Consider the following 19,900-nt stretch of genomic DNA (forward strand, 5'->3'; position numbering starts at 1 on the left):
TCCATTTCTTAATATTTAACTAATGTACCATAGGTGTGTGAGCACAAAACAATTATTTACAGCACTTCATCAAAACAAACTTGACTTTTTGCACTGAAACACACAAATACACATTTCTGCATGCAGGAGCACATGCACACACCCAGTTTGTGTGTGTCTCATTAATGAGTGACAAAGTGTTTTGATTAGCGTCAGCAGCGACTCGGGCTGCCTCAGCCTAATCACGTGTAATGCGTTGGGGCGCCTAATGCTCTCAAACTGCCGAGGATGCTCACCAGGCTCATTTATTAAAAAGGTTCCTTTTATTTTTGGAAGCACGTTGTAGCTTCACCTGTTCTTTGGTCCACAGACACCACCATTTAGGATTTGCATTTTACATTGATTCCCCATTTGTAGCCAAGTATTCATTGTAGACTGAAAATCCTCAAGACAAGACATTGTGATTGTCCTTTTCATTCATTTTCTGAATCGCTTCATCCACATTAGGGTTGTGGATGGTGCTGGAGCCTATCCCAGCTGACTTGGGCCAGGGGTGAGGGACACCCTGAATCAGTGGCCAGCCAATCACAGGGCACAAGGAGACGGACAACCATTCACGCTCACACTCATAACTAAGGGCAATTTAGAGTGTCCAACCAGCCTACCATGCATGTTTTTGGAAAGTGGAAGGAAACTGGAGTACCCAGAGAAAACCCACACAAGCCCGGGGAGAACATGCAAACTCCACACAAGAGGACCGACTTGGGATTGAACCCAGGACCTTGGAGGCCGACGCGCTAAACACTAATCCGCTGGGCAATTCATTGTCCTTTTCATGTTAAAAAAAAGACATTTTAGAGATGTTAAACAAAAGATTTTCTACTCAATCAATGACACTATCAACATTTTTTTTATTCTTAATATGTTTTTTTTGTTTGTTTTTGATTTTTATATTCGTGAAGATGGTGCTTCATAGTTCTGACATCAGGGGTTCAATCCCTGATGGGTTCCAACTTTGCTGTGTGGAGTTTGCATGTTCTCCCTGAGCCTGCGTGGGTTTTCTGTGGGTACTCACATTCCCAAAACATGCATAATAGGGTGGTTGAACACGCGAAATTGCCCCTTGGTATGAGTGTGTGTGAATTCTTTTTTACCTTGATCCTCACTATAGTTTTGTGATGCTGTGTTCATTACCAAACTAAATCATTTGCTACTGAGGCTTCCAAAAACACAGAATTAGTGTGCAAAATAGTGCAGGGGAGTCAGGCTTTTTTTCCCACCATCATTGACTTCTTTACGGGGATTATCATGCTGTTGCCGACAGATCATCTCAAATACACTTGAGGATAATCTCTCTTATGATTGTTTGGAGCTGGCAATCGTGAGGATTTTTTTTTCCTCCTCATGGGCGACATTCTGATTCACTCGGTGAGTCAGGAGGATTAAGCGAGATGGAGGCTGAATGGTGTTGTTTGTACGCTAATTTGCAATATTAGCATATGGAATATGTGTCGTGTTATGAGTTCTTGTGATCATGATTCGGATTTGCAAAATAAAAACTTGTAACTTTGTAATCACATTGTATTTAGACTTACGAAAAAAACTATTTGAATGAATTCACCAGAACTGTTTTTCTTTATTCCAAGTAAAACTATGCATTTTTCTCATTTCTCCTCATTAGATTTTGTTTTAAGCTTAACGGTGAGCATTCATATTATTATTTTTACATCATTTTTCATAAACTTTGATTTTGATTTACAGGTTTTCAAGACAATTTAAGTTGGAAATACGCCAAATGACCTATTTCAAGCTCAAGTTCCTGTTTTTGCTGAGCTCTGTAAACACTCAGATTCTCATTAAAATGAGGCTGATTAAATCAAATTTGAACATATACCGTATTTTCATGACTATATGGCGCATTGCATTTAAAGCCGCAGTGTCATTAACGAGTGCTATTTCTATATTTGACACACAAAAGACGCATCGCATTTTAAGGCGCACCCACTAGATGGTACTGCGCTAAAGGGAATGTCAACAAAACAGTCAGATCGTTCAGCCAAACTTTATTAATAGATTACAAATCAGCTTTCTGACTCCATTCACTCCCAACATGAATAAACAACAGTTTCTTTTATTTTCTCCGAGGTTAAAGTACTATTATTTTCGTGACACAGCAATAGCATAATAACTCATGTTGAACAGGTGGGCATCTCACCAAAGTTGTCATTACGCGAGTCAGTAATTTCTGCCTTCCTGAAAGCTCGGACCAGTTGAAACTTCCACTGGGAATGATGACAAACATAGAATTAATGTGCTCGATCAACCGAAATGCAACGCCGTTTTATATATCTCAGTATTCACTGGCGCACCGGAAATAGTTTGGGGCCGCTTGCCGTAGTTGCCAGAGCTGTTCGATAATTATCCATATTATATATATATATATATATATATATATATATATATATATATATATATATATATATATATATATATATATATTTCGCAGTCTAGCTTTGAATGCTCTGTTGACGCCAACATCTAGCGGCAGGATTTCTTTTGTAAATCCAGCCGGAATGACGGCGAGCACCAAATTAGTGTGCTCGCTGTCAGACTGGGTGTATTGACAAAAGAACTATATATCCCAGCAGTCACGGCGCAGTACTTTTTCTATGGGGAAAATAGTAAAGTTGTGGGCTGCTTGCCGTAGTTGTGAGAGCTGTAGAGGATGGTGTACCCTATCGACTGATTTATTTGATTTTATCGTGATAACAATTTTAGTATTGGTCCATATATAAAGCGCACTGGATTATTATTTATAAGGCGCCCTGTCTATTTTGGAGAAAATCTAAGACATTTAAGTGCACCTTATAGTCGTGAAAATACGGTACTATTTAAACTCACACTCTTCACTATAATAGGTTTTTGTAGGAATAGGCGTGTGAAAAATTTCTTAAAATTGTGATTTTTACTATAATTACAATACGACTTCCTTTCTTCCTGTATTGGTTACAGCTTTTGATTTGCTTCATTCTTGTAACTTATTTTTTAAATGGGGCAGCAGTCTTTAAACCAAGGGAGTTTTGCCATATAAATTGAGCATATTTCATATTTCAGTCAGTTTGACTGACTTTTCTTCTCACACTTTGCAGTGTTTCCTTAGACGAGAGGTCGTCACCATGGCCAAAAGGCAAAAAGAAGAAGAGAAAGTTGTCACGGAAAAGGCAGAGGAGGAGGTGATTTGCATTTATAACTTGTATGCTGCATCCTTTTTTAAACAATAATAATAATAATTACACAATTACTTGGTCTTAGTTTTACCCTTCCGATTAAACAATAGACAAAGGTTCCAATAAAATTACAAATCAATCAAAAGACTTTATTGTCATCATACACAGCTCCGTATAACGAAATTGATGGAAACTGGAGAGCGAGAGCCGCTGTGTGCCGCCATCCTGGATCTATCTATGACTGATTGAAAGTTATTAAACTACTTTTTGTTATATTGTAATTTTATCTGTTTAGAAATTATGACGTGTCTTGTAGTGATTGGGTTATAATATTGGGAGAAAAATCTAGGTTTTTATTCCATCTTTACACAACGTGATTCCTGTGAAATTCAAACTTTTGTCCTGTAGAAATTATGTGCTTTTTTAAAATGTGATTTCCTTACCAAAATGTTTCAACTCTTCAAGTTTATTTGGAATCATAACAACTATCTTGCAGAATTACAGTTCTAGTTGTGAAAAAAGATGTGATATTGCATACAAGCCTATTTTCTATTTATACAATTATTAATTCATTCACTTTAATCACTTTTGTCATGAAATGTCTCATTGAATGACAATTGTGTTCTCTTGAGATTAAAAAGCAAGAACACCTCAGTTTTTTCACCAGTAGTATTAGATTTAATCCTTGTAAAATTTGTACCTTCTTTTGTCAAACGATAACTATTTTTTATTCATTTCAAGAAAATATATTCTGATATTAGAGCTTTTTTATACAAATGTGCAATTCTTCAAATGTGTACTTGTTGCTGTACTCATACAACTTTACCATTACCAAGTAAAACTGCGCTGAATCTTAGCAACCATTTGAATATGTCATTTTACTGCCAAGGCCCTTCAGTGGTTGTTAACTAGTATTGTATTCATACTTATAGATCACACTCTTGCAGCCTGTCTCCACTTAAAAAGAAGAAAAAGAAGAAGAAAAGCACCAAGAAAAGCAAGCGGCATCGGTAGGCTTGGCCTTCTTGACTTTAGTCATACATCTTACAATCAACTTTAGAAAGTAATCAAAAATTCTCATTATTCCTTCCAGATATTCCCACAAAAAGTCCAAGCGTGGGTATGTTGAATGAAAATTTTGCATGGTAATGTTACAGCGAGGCTATATTAAAAATTCGGTCATTGCCAAGGTTGAATCATTGATTCATTTCCTACTTTCCTTATCATAACAAAAATCGCAGTTAGACATCATAAATTCATTTTTGGACTCAGCCTATTAGACAATACACTATTTTGGAGAAAAAAAACACCAAAAACTTTTTTAAAAAGGCCATGGAACTTTTGATGACCAAAAAAATGGAATGAAAAATAAAAGATTAGTAAATGAAATATTTAATCATTTCCTCTATTAAGATGAATTGTTGAAATTAAACATTTTTTTTAAATCTTCTAAATAAATAACCCGATGGGTCAGTGGTTATTCTGCCTGACTTTGGTGCGTCAATGTCGATTTTCCCCCCTTTTTATTTTCCAATGTAAATAAATTAATAGAATATTTCCTGTTTTTTTGCATACAAATGAGCTATCAATGATCAGAAATGCTATCAATTCAGTAGTTGTTGGATTGTGTCAGACAAAACAGCCCTCCAAAGTAACTGTAAAGCTATATAAACATGAATTTTTGGGGAAATCAAACCATGGTTACCCTAAAATGAGATGTGTAGTCATTTGTTTTCATGCTGCGAGCTAGTGCGCATTAGTAATGCTTGGACAGGCTGAAATGGAAAAAGGCAGTGTGAACAGTCTTACAAAAAGACCCGATATGACCAAAAAAAATCTGCTTTGGGCACTGCACTGAATGTTGTCTAAGGCAGACAGAGATAGAAATGTTTGACTCTTTTGCAAGTGATTATGCTGAAAATGCTGTGTTTTTGCTTCCAGCAGCTCCTCAACTTTGAAACATGAGAGAAAAAATGAGCGCAAACGCAAGAAAAGGTCAGTCTGCAGAGCAAAACTGTAAACTTTGTAAATTGACATTTCAACATGTTTAATTGATTCCCACATAGATTGTTCTAATGTTGTCTTAATGCGTAGAAATTTCAATTTGTGTCTGTAAATTTTTCATGTAATATCAGATCAAGTCTAACTTTCTTTCGGAACATTATTCGACTGGAATTTTTCGTCCTTGTTTGCCTTGGCCAATTTAGCCTTTATTTTTTTTTTTTTAGAAAATACTCATTTGTTCTTTGAAAAAATCTGGACATTTTTAAAACAAATTTGACAAATTTTGGACACTGCCCAGCTCATGCTATACACCGACCCCTTGGAGTCTTCCATGGGTGGTGAGGCTATTGAAAGGCCCACATTGCCTTTTTGAGCTTTGCCCTAGCATTTTTATTATTTTGTTCATTTATAAGAAAATTAAAAATCTCCCAAAAATTCACAAGAAAAAAGCCGTGTCATTTCCAGAGGTCAAAATTAAGTCTTTCGTTGCATACTGGTTCTTTCTTCAGCTCCGGGACCAGATCACGTCGGAAACGCCACCGTAGGAGGTCAACATCGGACTGCCTGGACAGGTAGGGAAGAAATGCTTCCTTCAACCCTTCATACATTCCAAACACTGAAGCTAAAGTCCCATATGGGGCAGCGCAATCCATGGTTTGGCCATTCATGAGTGTGAGTTGACAGCCAATAGGTTCTCATTTAAAGATGTTATCGCTTGATGACCGATAAAGCAGTGGTGACTCTTATCACAGCGCTGCAGGAAAGACCTCCAATATTGCCAATTTTTCCCTCTTTTTTTCGCTTGTGGTGAAACGTATATTCAATCGGCAGTTTGCTATGAGCAGTACAATGTTAGTTGATTTTTTTAGTCTAAAATGTTTTTTTTAATATATTGTTGCAACAAAACGCAAAGAATTAAAATTGGTAAGAATTGACATTTTCTGTGTTTTTATAATGCATAGTAAACATTTCTGATATGAAGTACTCATCTATTGCATTTTTTTAAACTATCGGACGATTAAGTCAAGACAAGTAAATGCGCTGACTCGTCTTAGTACAATTTTATTTACCTAGTGATTTGATGTACAGACCGTACCTAGAAAAATTGAATCGTCCATAGTATTCAGAAACAAACGCACACGGCTAAAAGTTGAAGCTACCTCTGGGAACATCCAGATTGGGTACATTTAAAATGGATTGATCATACCAGTACTTATGTGTTCTTGTGCTACAAGTACGGGTGCTTTCATGTGCTTGAACTAAAAGTACGTATACTTGCGAGCACTTGTACCACAACTTAATCGGCGAGCACAGCAAATTTTATCCACAAATTGCATTTTGTAATTTCTGATTGAAATGCAACATTGGTATGATAACGCAGCTTGAGTTTCATATGCAAAGACTTATCTGGCAGCCCAAAGGGAAAGGGGAAGTTGTGCATTTCAATAATTTTGATCCTAAGAGCACTTTGATTTTTGGCCGCCAATCTTATTACTTCCTTAGTTAATGATGATGCTCTATTGCCGTATTTTGCACACTATAAGGCGCAACAAAAAGACTTCAATCTTCTCACAAACCGGCAGTGCCCCTCATAGTCTGATACGCCTACTACTTCAGCTCCATCTAGTCAGTGAATCTATAACACAACCTACTATTACTACAGCGCCATTTGTAATACTACAGTTTCATGTGTATGTATAACACAACCTACTATTACTACAGCATCATTTGTAATACTATAGCTTCATGTGTATGTATAACACAAACCCTACTACTAATACTACTACCACCACTAATACTACTACCCCTGCTACTACTACCACTACTACTACTACTACTACCACCACTAATACTACTACCCCTACTACTACTACTACTACTACATACCACTAATACTACTACTACCTCTACTACTACTACCACCACTAATACTACTACCCCTACTACTACTACCACCACTAATACTACTACCCCTACTACTACTACCACTACTACTACTACCACCACTAATACTACTACTCCTACTTTTACTACCACTACTACTACTACTACCACCACTAATACTACTACCCCTACTACCACTAATACTACTACCCCTACTACTACTACCACTACTACTACCACTATTACTGCCACTACTATTACTACTACCACTACTACTACTACCACTATTACTGCCACTACTACTACTACTTCTACTACTACCACCACTACTACTACTACCACTATTACTGCCACTACTACTACTACTTCTTCTACTACTACCACTACTACTACCACTATTACTGCCACTACTACTACTACTACTACTACAGCTCCATCTAGTGGGTGTATAACACAACTCCCTACTACTACGACTACCACCACTACTACCTCTGCGTTTTATAATCCGTTACCTATGATATTTGAAACAATTTTTAAGATCAGCCATTCATACTCCGTTGCTCGTTATAGTGTGGAAAATATGGTGCATTCAAACATTTCAAAGTATAAAAATACTGCAGATAGCACTTAATGCAAGTTAAGGATTTTATTTTTGACTTTTTCACTTTCTTCTTTTTGAAGACATTCTGCTTGTAAAAATCGCTCCCGTGACATGCTGGATACCAAGAGGACAACCGGCAGCGTATCCAAATTAGTAAAAAAGACGTCCGTCCTCACGAGCTCCTCCGTAAGTACATTTCGTTACCTTTTTTATTTTTTATTTTTTTAGACAAGTCAGTGCAGCAAAAGAATAGATGTCAGGTGGTAGGGGTCAGGATTCATGATCAACTGGTACTTTTGCTTTTTGAGTTGAGAGATGCAAGTCCTAAAATTGAGCACATTCACTCAGAAATCCTCCCGTCACAAACAGCGAAATATTTGGTTAGATGAGACGTCAACAACATTTCATTGCTCAATTTAGCCTCAAAGACATTTTTCATATTTGAAGAAAGAATGAATGACAGGAAAAAGATTGTGCATATATAGTACAATAGAGGCAATACTTTTTAAACATGCTAGCATTTTTCTGACGAAATAAATGACATTTTCACAAGGTTTTGTTAACAATCCATGTAATCCACACATGCAAAGAATCCAAACTACAGAGAAACTGGCTTTTTTAAAAGAATTCCAATCTTTAGTTCTTTCCATAAATTTTCAATCATAAGCAGGTGACTAGCTTGGCCACTCTAGTAACTTTATTGACTTTCTTTGAAACCTATTACATTTTCATGGCTTCGCTTTTGGGATCATTGTCCATCCGCGTTTCATCTTCATCAACCTCACCTGTACATTTGCCCGTTCATTTTTCCTTCAGTTTGAATTGAGTTTGCCAGTATGATAATCGGAGAAATAGCCTTAAACCATCATTTTTCCACCTTTAAATTTAACTATTGGTATGGTGTTTTTGGGATGATGTGCTGTGCCATTTTTCGACGGCCTAGAGCAGGGGTAGGGAACCTATGGCTCGGGAGCCATATGTGGCTCTTTCCATGGGTGCATATGGCTCTCCACTAACCTGTGAGGTAAAATATGGAAATCACTGGTGAGAGAGCTGAGTCCCGAACGCACTAATATGAGAGTCACTGTGGCGTTGACACTACCTCTACCACCACTTTAATCATAATTTTGTTTTTTATGACTCTTCTGCATGCATGATATCATTGATACTGATTTATTAGCAACAGCATAACAATGTTGTCAAAATAATTCTGAGACTTTTTGTACTTTAAAAGTGGTGAAATGACAAAAAAATCACACTTTTCATGTATTTTTACTTTTCAATTCTGAGAATGGCTCTCAAGAAATAACATTAGAAAATATGAATTGTTTATGGCTCTCTCTGTCAAAAAGGTTCCCGACCCCTGGCCTAGAGCAAGGGTGTCAGACTCGGGTTGGTTCGCGGGCCGCGTTAACGTCAACTCGATTTCATGTGGGCCGGACCATTTTAGATATAATATTTAGATTTTTTTAAATAAATGGATTAAAAGAACTGGATTAAAAGCCCTGAATATTCCGTTTTTTATAGATCTAAAACAATGTTTATTTTAGCTTTTTTTTAAATATATTTTTAGATTTTACAAAATTATTTTTGAACTAAAAACAGAAAAAAATGATTAAACAATTACAATTATTGATTTAAAAGGGGGAAAATCAGGAAGTTTAATATACATCGATACTCTTCATTATAATTTGATCCTAAAACAGAAAGTTGGCACTCATTATTTACTTTCCCGGGCCACACAAAATAATGCGGCAGGCCAGATTTGGCCCCTGGGCCGCCACTTTGACACATGTGGCCTAGAGTAAAGTCTGAAATTCTTCCTCAATTTTTTTTATTCTCCTCTTCGAGAGTACACTAAATAAAAGTGCTAGTCCTGCGTTGTTTGGAGACATTTCAGAAACCAATTTGATAGGCAAGTGTATTATAGTGATGCGTTTCCATCAATCCTCTGAGACGGATTTGTACATTACTACTCCACCAGTATTTGTAGACTGATGGCAATGAGATTTGGTTAGTATATTCTACAATATTTTGTCACAGGGCTGGTTAGTTAAATTTAATAATAAAACAAAGTAGGAATCAAAGAACCACAACTACTCCACAACAACTCCCATTTAGGCCATTAATTGTAACTATTAGCCGGGATTTTATTATCAGCCAGAAAATGAATTATGCAAATGGTACGAGCATAGGCAGCATGGATGTCTTCTGTGCGACAAACATTTAGTATAAGTAATCAGGTTTTCTAAATCCAGTATGCAAATGGCATCACTCGCTTCACGTTTGCTGACTCAGTGACTTGATTGGTCGCTGCTAATGCGACACATTCATCTTGCTCCATCAGACAAACAAAAATGAATTAACATACTGGTGATTAGGATTGATTATAGTTTAGCATTAATGAGTAGTGTTTTCTTTTTTTTTCTTGTAACTTTATTTCTGTATGTATTCATGATTTTTTTTACTTGTAATACCAAACACTCATTCTATATCATCAAAAACAACAATACATCCTTTTTTTCTTTTTTTCTTTTTTTGTTTATTTAGAATATTACAGCTTTATTCTCAGAACTAATGGACCATTTTTATCTCATGAAAATGCAATTTTAAGAGAGACTTTTTTACTCATCATATCACAACTTTACTTTCATAGAAAATCACTTATTTTTTTGATAACATGCCAATAATTTTTTCTTATCCAATTATTTTTCAACCGTGTACTATTACAGTTTTTTTCTCATTAAGAAAAACATTTTAATTGTATGCAATATTAACAGAAGATGTGACCATAGCTAAGCAAAATAACTCACATTAGCCCATTTATTTTCGGAATTAAGATTAATCGTTGTTTTACGTGCGACTTGTTAGAATCCATTCCGGTTGCCACACAGATCTGAAGATTTGAAAGTGATGTCTCAGAAAACATTTCCATTTGAATAAGGTTATCCCATTTAATCGTGTGTTGTCTTGCCTACAGTCATAAAGGACTTTCCGTGCGTCCCCCCCCAAAAAGGTCCAAGTGATTCTGAGTGATTGTCTTTTTCTTGCCAATTTTCGACTCTAATGATGCACTTATGTTGCCCCCCTTTTTCTTACACTTTCCCCACTTAAGGAGGAAATCTTGATTGGTAAGTGGATGCTGTCCCACAGATGGAGGGATGTTCATTCTAGTCTAGCCTAAGGCCAGGCTAAGCTAATGGCATTAGGAAAGGGGCTCTGTCGTGTCTTATTTTGAAGGCTCTCTTTAGCTTACGCCTATGGCACTTGGCCCTTTTTCTTTTCTACGACGACAAACCCCAATTTTGTTTGTCCAACGAGGCTTCTCAGCTGGCCCGTATCTTCTCTTTTCCGCCTCTAAATGGAAGTGGTAGCCTGAAGATCTTTCTTTGTATACTCCTTTGATTTCCGTTCCTTTTAGAAACAGTGGTACCTTGACTTAAGAGTGTCAGAGCTTTTTTCTCGTTGCAAGCCATTGTTTATTTGATTTGATTTTTTTTTACAAAAGAAGTCTCTCGCTCAAGTATACAAATGTATGTTAAACTGAACCTTAGCCTACCATTTTGATTTTAAATAAAATTCATTCACCGACAGAAATAAGAGTAGGCCAAGTAGGCATCAGCTGACATATTGCGGCTTGCAGACAAGCCCTAGAGAAATTTATCTGCTGCTTATTAGCCTTGGGCCCACTGAGGGGCACCGGTACCCCCACTCCAAACCTCAGTCCCTTTCGTATGCATGCTTTAAATTTGACAAAGTTGTTGAAAGATCCAGCATCCAGTTCTTAGTTACTGGGCTGCTGGTCAGTAATTGAGGCTGCCATCAAGTACCTCACCGGTACACGGTCGATTGGTCGCCGGTCTTTTGGTCATCGATCTTTTGGTCACCGGTCTTTTGGTCGCCCGGAAGGTTATTGATAATTACCATTTAAATGGTTGCCCAAATTCCCTAAATACAAACTGCAAATTACTATTTAGTCATACTTAATGTCCTATTAATTATTAGGCTAAAGAAAAGCTCCAAATTTCCCGGACTTTTATTGTTTTTTGTTGGAGAATTTGTTAAGACCCTGACTGACGTAGCTTCTTAAAGGGACAACGCATGTACATACAAACTCTTATACACTCACACGTCGGCTCAGTGAAACTGCTAATGGCCATTGTTGGCTTTTATTGATGCGTAGACCGTGTTGTTTTATCTTGTTTTGTCGCCGGTCTTTTGGTCACCTGTTGTCGCGGTCCAGGCGACCAAAAGACCGCGACCAAAAGACCGGCGACCAAAAGACCGGCGACCAATCGACCGCACACGACCTCACCTAAACATTTCACTCCCTTCTCAGAAATGATAAGTATCACTTTCCTTTCGATGCTGAGTTGGAAACTGTCAATTACCTTGCCCATCTTCACTTCTAGTGATGTAGAATTGCTGGTTTGAAATACTGTTTCCTTCATTTTTTAAGATGCCAGATTTTATTCCCTTCATTGTGGCTTGGATTTGCCAAATATATATGAAAGGTTCATAGAGTAGTTATTATACAAACATGAATTGGAGAAGAAAAAGCTAATCACAATTGGAGAGAATTTCACGGACCGCTCGGGGCAGTGTCTACCTTCGGGAGTCAACTAATAGTACAGAGAGGGTTTTACAAGATATTAAATAGACACCATACAAACACACATCACGTTTATTTAGCTATTGTGGCACGTCTTGGAACCTATTAACCGCAATAAACGGCATATTACTATTTAGTATTTTCTATTATTTCGATGGGGAAAGTTGATTTGAGATATGAGTGTTTGATTTACAATGATGGTGAGTGAAATGATTTGACTCATTAGTCAAGGTACCACTGTATGTGTTTTAGCATAGAACGCTTTATCTACTCTATTCTGACTGCATGCCTCAAATTTGCATGTTATCTTATCAGCGTTTCAAAGTTTGTGGAATATATCGATTTTTTTTTGTTTAAAGAAGAAATTTTCTTGTGTATTTTCACGAGAATATAAACAGGACTTCACAGTGAGTCAAACCGCTAGTAAGTGGCGTGCAGCAGCTCATTAGCTCAGTGGTAATTGTTAGCCTCTTTTGTCTGTCTACAGACATATTCATCAAAGCTTTTCCAAAGACGAGCGTCGCAGCAGGTTGACCGTTCGCACGACTGCGACTCTGGCAATGACACCTCCTCGCCACCGTCCAGTAAGAGGAGCACGGCCAACAGGAGTGACGTGCTGCAGAGGCGGCACACATCTTTTCCGTTGGCAGATAAGGACGGGGTCTCAGACTCGGGGAACTCCCTGACCAGCTATGCATCGTTTGGCAAACCCCATGATGAAGACAGTTTGAATGCTGCTTCACTCCTCAAGAGGTGACTTTAGTTGACCTTTTCAGACAAGCGCTTCACTTTATTTGTTCACTGCATGTATGAATTTAATATCAATTAAAAAAGATGGCCCATATCAGAAGGTTATTGTTTAAAATGTTATTATACGAATAATAAATTATATATTCATATATACAGTGGTACCTCTACTTACAAAATTTATTCATTCAAGACATGGTTTCGTATTATCAATAAAAAAGATGGCCCATATTGGAAGGTTATGTTTTACAATGTTATGATACAAAAAATACATTATATATTCATATATACAGTGGTACCTCTACTTACAAAATGTATTCATTCAAGACATGTTTCGTATTATCAATAGAAAAGATGGCCCATATTGGAAGGTTATTTTTTACAATGTTATGATACAAAAAATAAATTATATATTCATATATACAGTGGTACCTCGACTTACAAAATTCATTCATTCAAGACATGGTTTTGTATATCAATAAAAAAAAGATGGCCCATATTAGAAGGTTATGTTTTAAAATGTTATGATACGAAAAATAAGTTATATATTCATATATACAGTGGTACCTCGACTTACAAAATTCATTCATTCAAGACATGGTTTTGTATATCAATAAAAAAAGATGGCCCATATTAGAAGGTTATGTTTTAAAATGTTATGATACGAAAAATAAGTTATATATTCATATATACAGTGGTACCTCGACTTACAAAATTCATTCATTCAAGACATGGTTTTGTATATCAATAAAAAAAGATGGCCCATATTAGAAGGTTATGTTTTAAAATGTTATGATACGAAAAATAAGTTATATATTCATATATACAGTGGTACCTCAACTTACAAAATTCATTCATTCAAGACATGGTTTTGTATATCAATAAAAAACGATGGCCCATATTAGAAGGTTATGTTTTAAAATGTTATGATACGGAAAATAAATTATATATTCGTCTATACAGTGGTACCTCTACTTACAAAATTAATTCATTGCACAAGTGGTTTCGTATCTTGAATTTTGCCTAAGTAGGGACGCATTTTACATGTAAAAGCTTTCATTCCTTTCAAGATCCGCAATATTACTCTTGAAACCCTTTAATAACTATAAAAGCATATCAATTTTTGATTATTTTTACATTTTTTTATGTATTTGTGTCCAACCAGGATCCCCGTACACCAGACCATAACAGAAATATTTGTGAAAGAAAAAAAAGAGAAGAAAAGTATTTATATAAAATTAAAATTCCCACCCTGCCTATTGTCTGGTCATAAAAATGAAAGCTTTACCTTGAAACGATGTGCTTTTCTTCACAGAGAACATGAGGCTTTGAAAGGCTCTCGGTATTCCGTGGAGAAATCTCCACTGAAGTCTTCCAAGGGGCAAATGAGCTCTAAATGGCCTCACAGACACCGTAGGAGCAGATCATCAGGAAACTCCAGACACCTGGGAAGACACTCTTCAAGCCCTTCACTGTCATCTGCCAGGTGAGAAATACCTCAAAATGGCAAATTAGTCAACACAATGGAATAATTGAAGTGTTATTAGCAACGCATTAGATTTCTTGGGAGAGATGATTTCTTGGTGGTTGTCATTGCAGCTGCTCCTCGCGTTCACCCAGTTATTCACCAGATCTGAAGTGGAGGCGGGGCAGCTTGAGCAGCCTGAGCTCCAGAGGAAGCTACTCAAGATACAGATATCGCAGGTAATTGGGTTTTGGGGTTTGTTTTCTTTCTTTCTTTTAACCAGTGAAAAACCAATTGAAGCTCAGGCCTAATTTATATTGGTTTCCTGGTCAAGCAATCAGAAGCGTAGAGTATTCATCACTAAATGGACTCAAAAAGGAAACATTGTTTTACGGTACTTCCATTGCATGCTCTTTATTTCATTTATTTCACAAATGCCAACAGGCATTTTACAAATTTATGCAAAGCCCACTTTTGTAAATCACAAAAGAAATAGGTCTATTTGATTGAGCCATGTCGCCCAACTCATGAAAATGAATGGAAATGAAAATTTAATAAAACAGGATGCAATGACCCCCTCAGGTTGCAAACGCGAACGTCCAGCTCCAGTGAAACAGACGCTGAGCACAAAGTCAGCAGGAAAAGACGAAGGTACAAGTCCTATTCTCCAATGAGGAAGAGGAGGAGGAACTCACCTAGTTATCTGGAAGCCAGACGGATCACCAGGTAGCATCTTTAACATATTTGCAAAAATATCATTCACTGAAATATCTTACTATACTGGCAGAAAGAAAACAGCTCTGTGAAATACAATTGTAGGAAAAAAGGGGACATGGGAAAAATAAGTATATAAATGGGGGAAAAAATAATCACACACGCAACATTTCCAAATGGGCTCCATGTATAGTTGTTCAGTGGTGTCCAAACTACGACCAAAGGGACAATTCCCTTTGGCCTGCTACCCAGTTATTTTTTCTTATTTTGGCCTGAAGCAAATAATCAAAAAATAATTGAATACGGCCACAAAAGAAGCTGAAATTCAGCCTACACTGCACATCTCAGCTTTAACACTAGATGGACCAAACAGCCCCTCTCCATTAACTGAGGTGTCAACAACTGAAAAAATAATGGAACTAATGTTGAATTATTATCATTATTTTTTTATACATAAGTGAGCTTTTTATACGTTTGTTTCTAGTTTGTTTCAGATTGTTTCAGGAGTGTAAATATAAGTATATGCATGTATGTTTCGAAATATCATTATACTAGTTATAGACATCAAATGTATTTCAACTTGGAAAGCTGGTATTGATTCATCATTTCAAACTGACATTGACTGTGATAGACGTCCATTATAATAATTTGATCAACTGGTCACTGCGAATTCTCCCAGTCAAAATGGACTGGACATCTATTGCCGTTTTTGGCAGCCAATGTATTACCTTAAACACATTTTAAACACGATCTTGTTCAAATGATTCTGATCATTTGTTAACCAAACAAAAGTCCCACTTGTGTTGGCAGTAATCAACCTTTATTGCTGTCAGATCGTGAGGTTAATACTTTTAAAATACCATCTTTTTTTTGCTAATACCGATTGTCTATTCAACAAATACATACAGAGAGGGACAATTTCAAGTCGGCCATTGCAACATTTTATTTTTTTTAAAGTGGCCCTTGGAGAAAAAAAAGTTTGGACACCTCAGATGGAGGCTATAAGTGATTCATAGTACTGAGTGCCATGTAGTATCCATATTGGAAATGTGGTCATAGGATTGAGTTAGGAAAATGCTGTCAATGCCATAAGCATTATGGCATAGGTTGATTTGTTCATATCTAAGTGCTAAGTTATGGTCCAAAAACTGCTCACCCATACATGGCTACCATAAGGTTTATATGTGGGTTAAGTGAGCAACTCATCAACCATGTCCAATGAATGGCGTGTGTGTGGGTTAGGTGGACATAAATTGAAACTGATTACCCATGTCTGAGTCATGTATGTAATTGAGCACTGAGAAACTGCAGTGAGAAACTGGTCAGCCATATTTTGGTCTACTATGAATTCTGTGGGGATGGGATGAAACTGATCACCCATAGCTGAGTACAATGAAATTGATTATATATGGGCTAAGTAGGCATTTTTTAAAACTTGCCCCCCCATATCTGGTTACCCTTAAGTTTTACATATGAGCGGAGTAGGCATGGTTAGCACAGTTCAATCGTGTCTTGATCCTGGATGAGTGATGTGTGGGATAAGTAAGCATGGGTAGAAATAGATCAAACATGTTTGGGTCCAGTTGGACATTACGTCAGAGCACAGGTATCAAACCAATTCCATAAAGGGTCATGTGGGTGGAGTTTCATTCCAGCTGAAACAGCAAAGACAGTTTGACCAATGAGGTTTCTTCTGAAACAAGCAGCACCTGCCTGAAATCAAGTGATTGCAGTTGTAAGAGTACACAATGGTGAAAAGTTGTTGGCTTCACTATTGTTAGGAAAAACTGCACCCACTTGCCTTTTAGGCAATCGGTTTGACACACCTGTGTGCCAGAGTAATTGATGTATGAAAATTTGCATGTGTGTAACACTCTCATCTGTATTTTAGTTGGGGTTTTTTTTCAAACTATTGTGTGGCTGCAGGTTTTTGTTCCAACTGACTCAGCACAGATACTTTAACCAATGAGGTTTCGGCGGAAACAAGAAACACCTGACTGCAATCCACTGACTGCATTTGCAGTACACAGATTGGAGAAAATGTGTCATTTTGATGGCTTGTAACAAAAATCCACACCCACTGCACCCCTTTGTGAATATTTTGGATAATGGGTGTTGTGTTTGGAGCAATATTTAATACGTCTCATTTTTAGATGAATTAAATATTGCTCCAAACACAACTTTATATTTTAGATTCTAAAATTTATAGCTGTTGTGAAATTGCGACACTTCGCTTAAACACTTACATATTTTCACGACTATAAGGCGCACTTAAAAGTCTTAAAATCTCTCCAAAATAGACGGGCGCCTTATAATCCAGTGTGCTTTATATATGGAAAAAAATTAAATGTGTCATTCATTGAGGGTGTACCTTATAATGGGGTGCGCCTTATAGTCGTGAAAATACAGTACTCTTGTTTGCCAAGATGGATAAATGGTTAAAAAAAGTGTTGTCCTTACATTAGCATTTAATTAAGAGCGGTTTCTTCATTGGATGACCCGCAGCGCCCGCAAGAGACCCGTCCCATACTTCCGCCGAAGCTCGCCGTGCAGCCGCCGCAGTACCAGTGTGACGTCCTGGAGCAGTCTGTTCTCGCGGTGTCGCCCCGGCAGCCCCGCCCCTTCTTCATCCTCATCATCGTTGTTTGGGAGTTTCATTCGTGGCTAGCTGTGGCGATTCGGGGCAGCAGGCCATCTGCCCTTTGCCCACTCTTGAAAAAAAATGAATCAACATACGCTAATTCTGGATTTTGGTTGTAAACAGCAGGGAGAGACTGTTTGCTACCATATTTATTTGATAACAATTCTACCTTATTTGAATCATTCCAAAGTCTTTTTCAGGGATTTAAGTTCTATTTGCAATGTTTGGGCCCTGCGATGGGCAGGCTTTCAATTTGGAATGCTCCCTATAGTTGACAGGGATATGCTCCAGAACCCCATGCGACCCTCGTGAGGATAAGCGGTCTGGAGAATGAATAAAAGAATATATTCTATGTCAGCTGGAAAACTAATGCTTAGAAAAGTTTGTATTTGAGCCACAAAACTGGGCTTCTGTTTAAAAAACATAAAATTTATTTAAAATATTTCAAAATCCCCCAAATTCTGTGATTATTATTGCAGTCAAGTGACAACCTTTTTTAAACTATATTACGTTGCTGTCAGAGAAAGAACTCTCATGATTTTGACAGATGAAAATTGTCAAAGTCTCATCCAAATAATTCAAATACAAAAACAGATTGTGTGCTTTATCTGAATTTAAAAGTGTAGAGTGTCTGAATGACTGTATTCCCAAAGAAGCCAAATGGAAATTATCAGCGTTGTTCATGTGTTGAGAGCAATTCAATATTTAATATAGCTTCTCCGAAGAACATCCATATTTATTGCTTATTTCAATATTTATTACTTTGTTGAAGTGGTCAATCTCTCTATGCAACATGTCCATTTATTGTTACAACAGAAGCTTATGTAAATAATTCATTGCACCTGGAGAAAAGAAAATTCGCTCTCTGTTGTAAAATTCAACAAAACCTGAAGGACTTGCTTTATAAATCTTGGTCAATGTTATCAATGTGAAAGAATGTTCTACCTTTTTCTTGCAAAATTGTTTAAAAACTCATGTTTTGAGATATGTACAGAGGAATTATGTGGCCAAACTGCTCCATTTGTGCTAATGTAAATATGAAGCTCAATTAGGCAAGAAATTAAGGAATATTATGTTCTATATAAGACTTTACTATTATTGAATGATGTGTTCCCCACACCCTAACAGCCAATTGTTCATCCATCAATTAAATGGAACTTGTTTTTGTATTACCAATGAATGTTTGAACCACATTCTTGAAAAAGATATATACTGAAATTGGCAGAAAGATTGTTTGCCCGGCGGCTGAGTGATTAGCGCGTCGGCCTCACAGCTCTGGAGTTCTGGGTTCGAATCCAGGTCAGGTCACCTGTGTGGAGTTTGCATGTTCTCCCTGGGCCTGTGTGGGTTTTCTCCAGGTACTCTGGTTTCCTCCCACATTCCAAAAACATGCATGATAGGCTGATTGGACACTAAAATTCCTCTACGTATGAGTGTGAATGATTGTCCATCTCCTTGTGCCCTGCGATCGTCTGGCCGCCGATTCAGGGTGTCCCCCGCCTCTGGCCCGGAGTCAGCTGGGATAGGCTCCAGCACCCCCCGCGACCCTAATGAGGATAAAGCGGTTCAGAAAGTGAGATGAGATGAGAATTTGAGAGAGCATTTTCAGTGGTTTCCTCAACTCATCACGGAGTGTAAACATGTTATGTGAGCCTGCTGAGTCACGTTGTGCCGCTTGTTCCCAAAAAACATGAGCAAAGCTTCTGGTTAATTTTAAAAATAAATAAAAAGGTTTCTTTTACTTGTCAAACGACTGATCTAACTTGAATGTGTTGACTCCTCTTCTATTCGGGCCAGCGTGAGTCACTCCATTTGAAGGTTAAGACGCTGTAAAAAGTGTCCCCTGCCGCAAGTCACACATCTTTAAATCGAATGCTTTTAACGTGTTTTAATAGGAGAAAAAGTTTTGAAGGGGGGCAATTGAATGAGTTGAAGTAGATAGTTTTGACAGTTTGAAGTTTTTTGGGCCATTTAAGGACTTTGGAGAGTTGTTGATGGGTGACTTTTTACAGCCTTCTACGCTCCT

General features: G+C 37.3%; 1 protein-coding gene across 2 annotated transcripts in view; it reads left to right on the forward strand.

Annotated features, from left to right (window-relative positions):
* The window catches only part of srrm4 (serine/arginine repetitive matrix 4), a 34,629-nt gene extending 15,005 nt beyond the window's left edge, over nucleotides 1–19,624 (forward strand). Inside the window, exons 4-15 of one of the 2 annotated variants that reach the window (XM_077601395.1) lie at nucleotides 3,129–3,212; nucleotides 4,139–4,216; nucleotides 4,300–4,326; nucleotides 5,148–5,201; nucleotides 5,720–5,782; nucleotides 7,776–7,881; nucleotides 12,795–13,060; nucleotides 14,370–14,540; nucleotides 14,654–14,758; nucleotides 14,854–14,913; nucleotides 15,102–15,245; nucleotides 17,739–19,624. In XM_077601395.1, the coding sequence (XP_077457521.1) occupies nucleotides 3,129–3,212; nucleotides 4,139–4,216; nucleotides 4,300–4,326; nucleotides 5,148–5,201; nucleotides 5,720–5,782; nucleotides 7,776–7,881; nucleotides 12,795–13,060; nucleotides 14,370–14,540; nucleotides 14,654–14,758; nucleotides 14,854–14,913; nucleotides 15,102–15,245; nucleotides 17,739–17,901 (1,321 nt within the window). In that variant the 3' untranslated portion in view covers nucleotides 17,902–19,624. The remainder of the gene's footprint in view (nucleotides 1–3,128; nucleotides 3,213–4,138; nucleotides 4,217–4,299; nucleotides 4,327–5,147; nucleotides 5,202–5,719; nucleotides 5,783–7,775; nucleotides 7,882–12,794; nucleotides 13,061–14,369; nucleotides 14,541–14,653; nucleotides 14,759–14,853; nucleotides 14,914–15,101; nucleotides 15,246–17,738) is intronic. The other variant, XM_077601396.1, reaches the window with a different exon arrangement.
* The last annotated feature ends 276 nt before the right edge of the window (nucleotides 19,625–19,900 follow it).

This window comes from Stigmatopora argus, chromosome 5, assembly GCF_051989625.1.
Source record: "Stigmatopora argus isolate UIUO_Sarg chromosome 5, RoL_Sarg_1.0, whole genome shotgun sequence".
Classification (NCBI taxonomy): domain Eukaryota; kingdom Metazoa; phylum Chordata; class Actinopteri; order Syngnathiformes; family Syngnathidae; genus Stigmatopora; species Stigmatopora argus.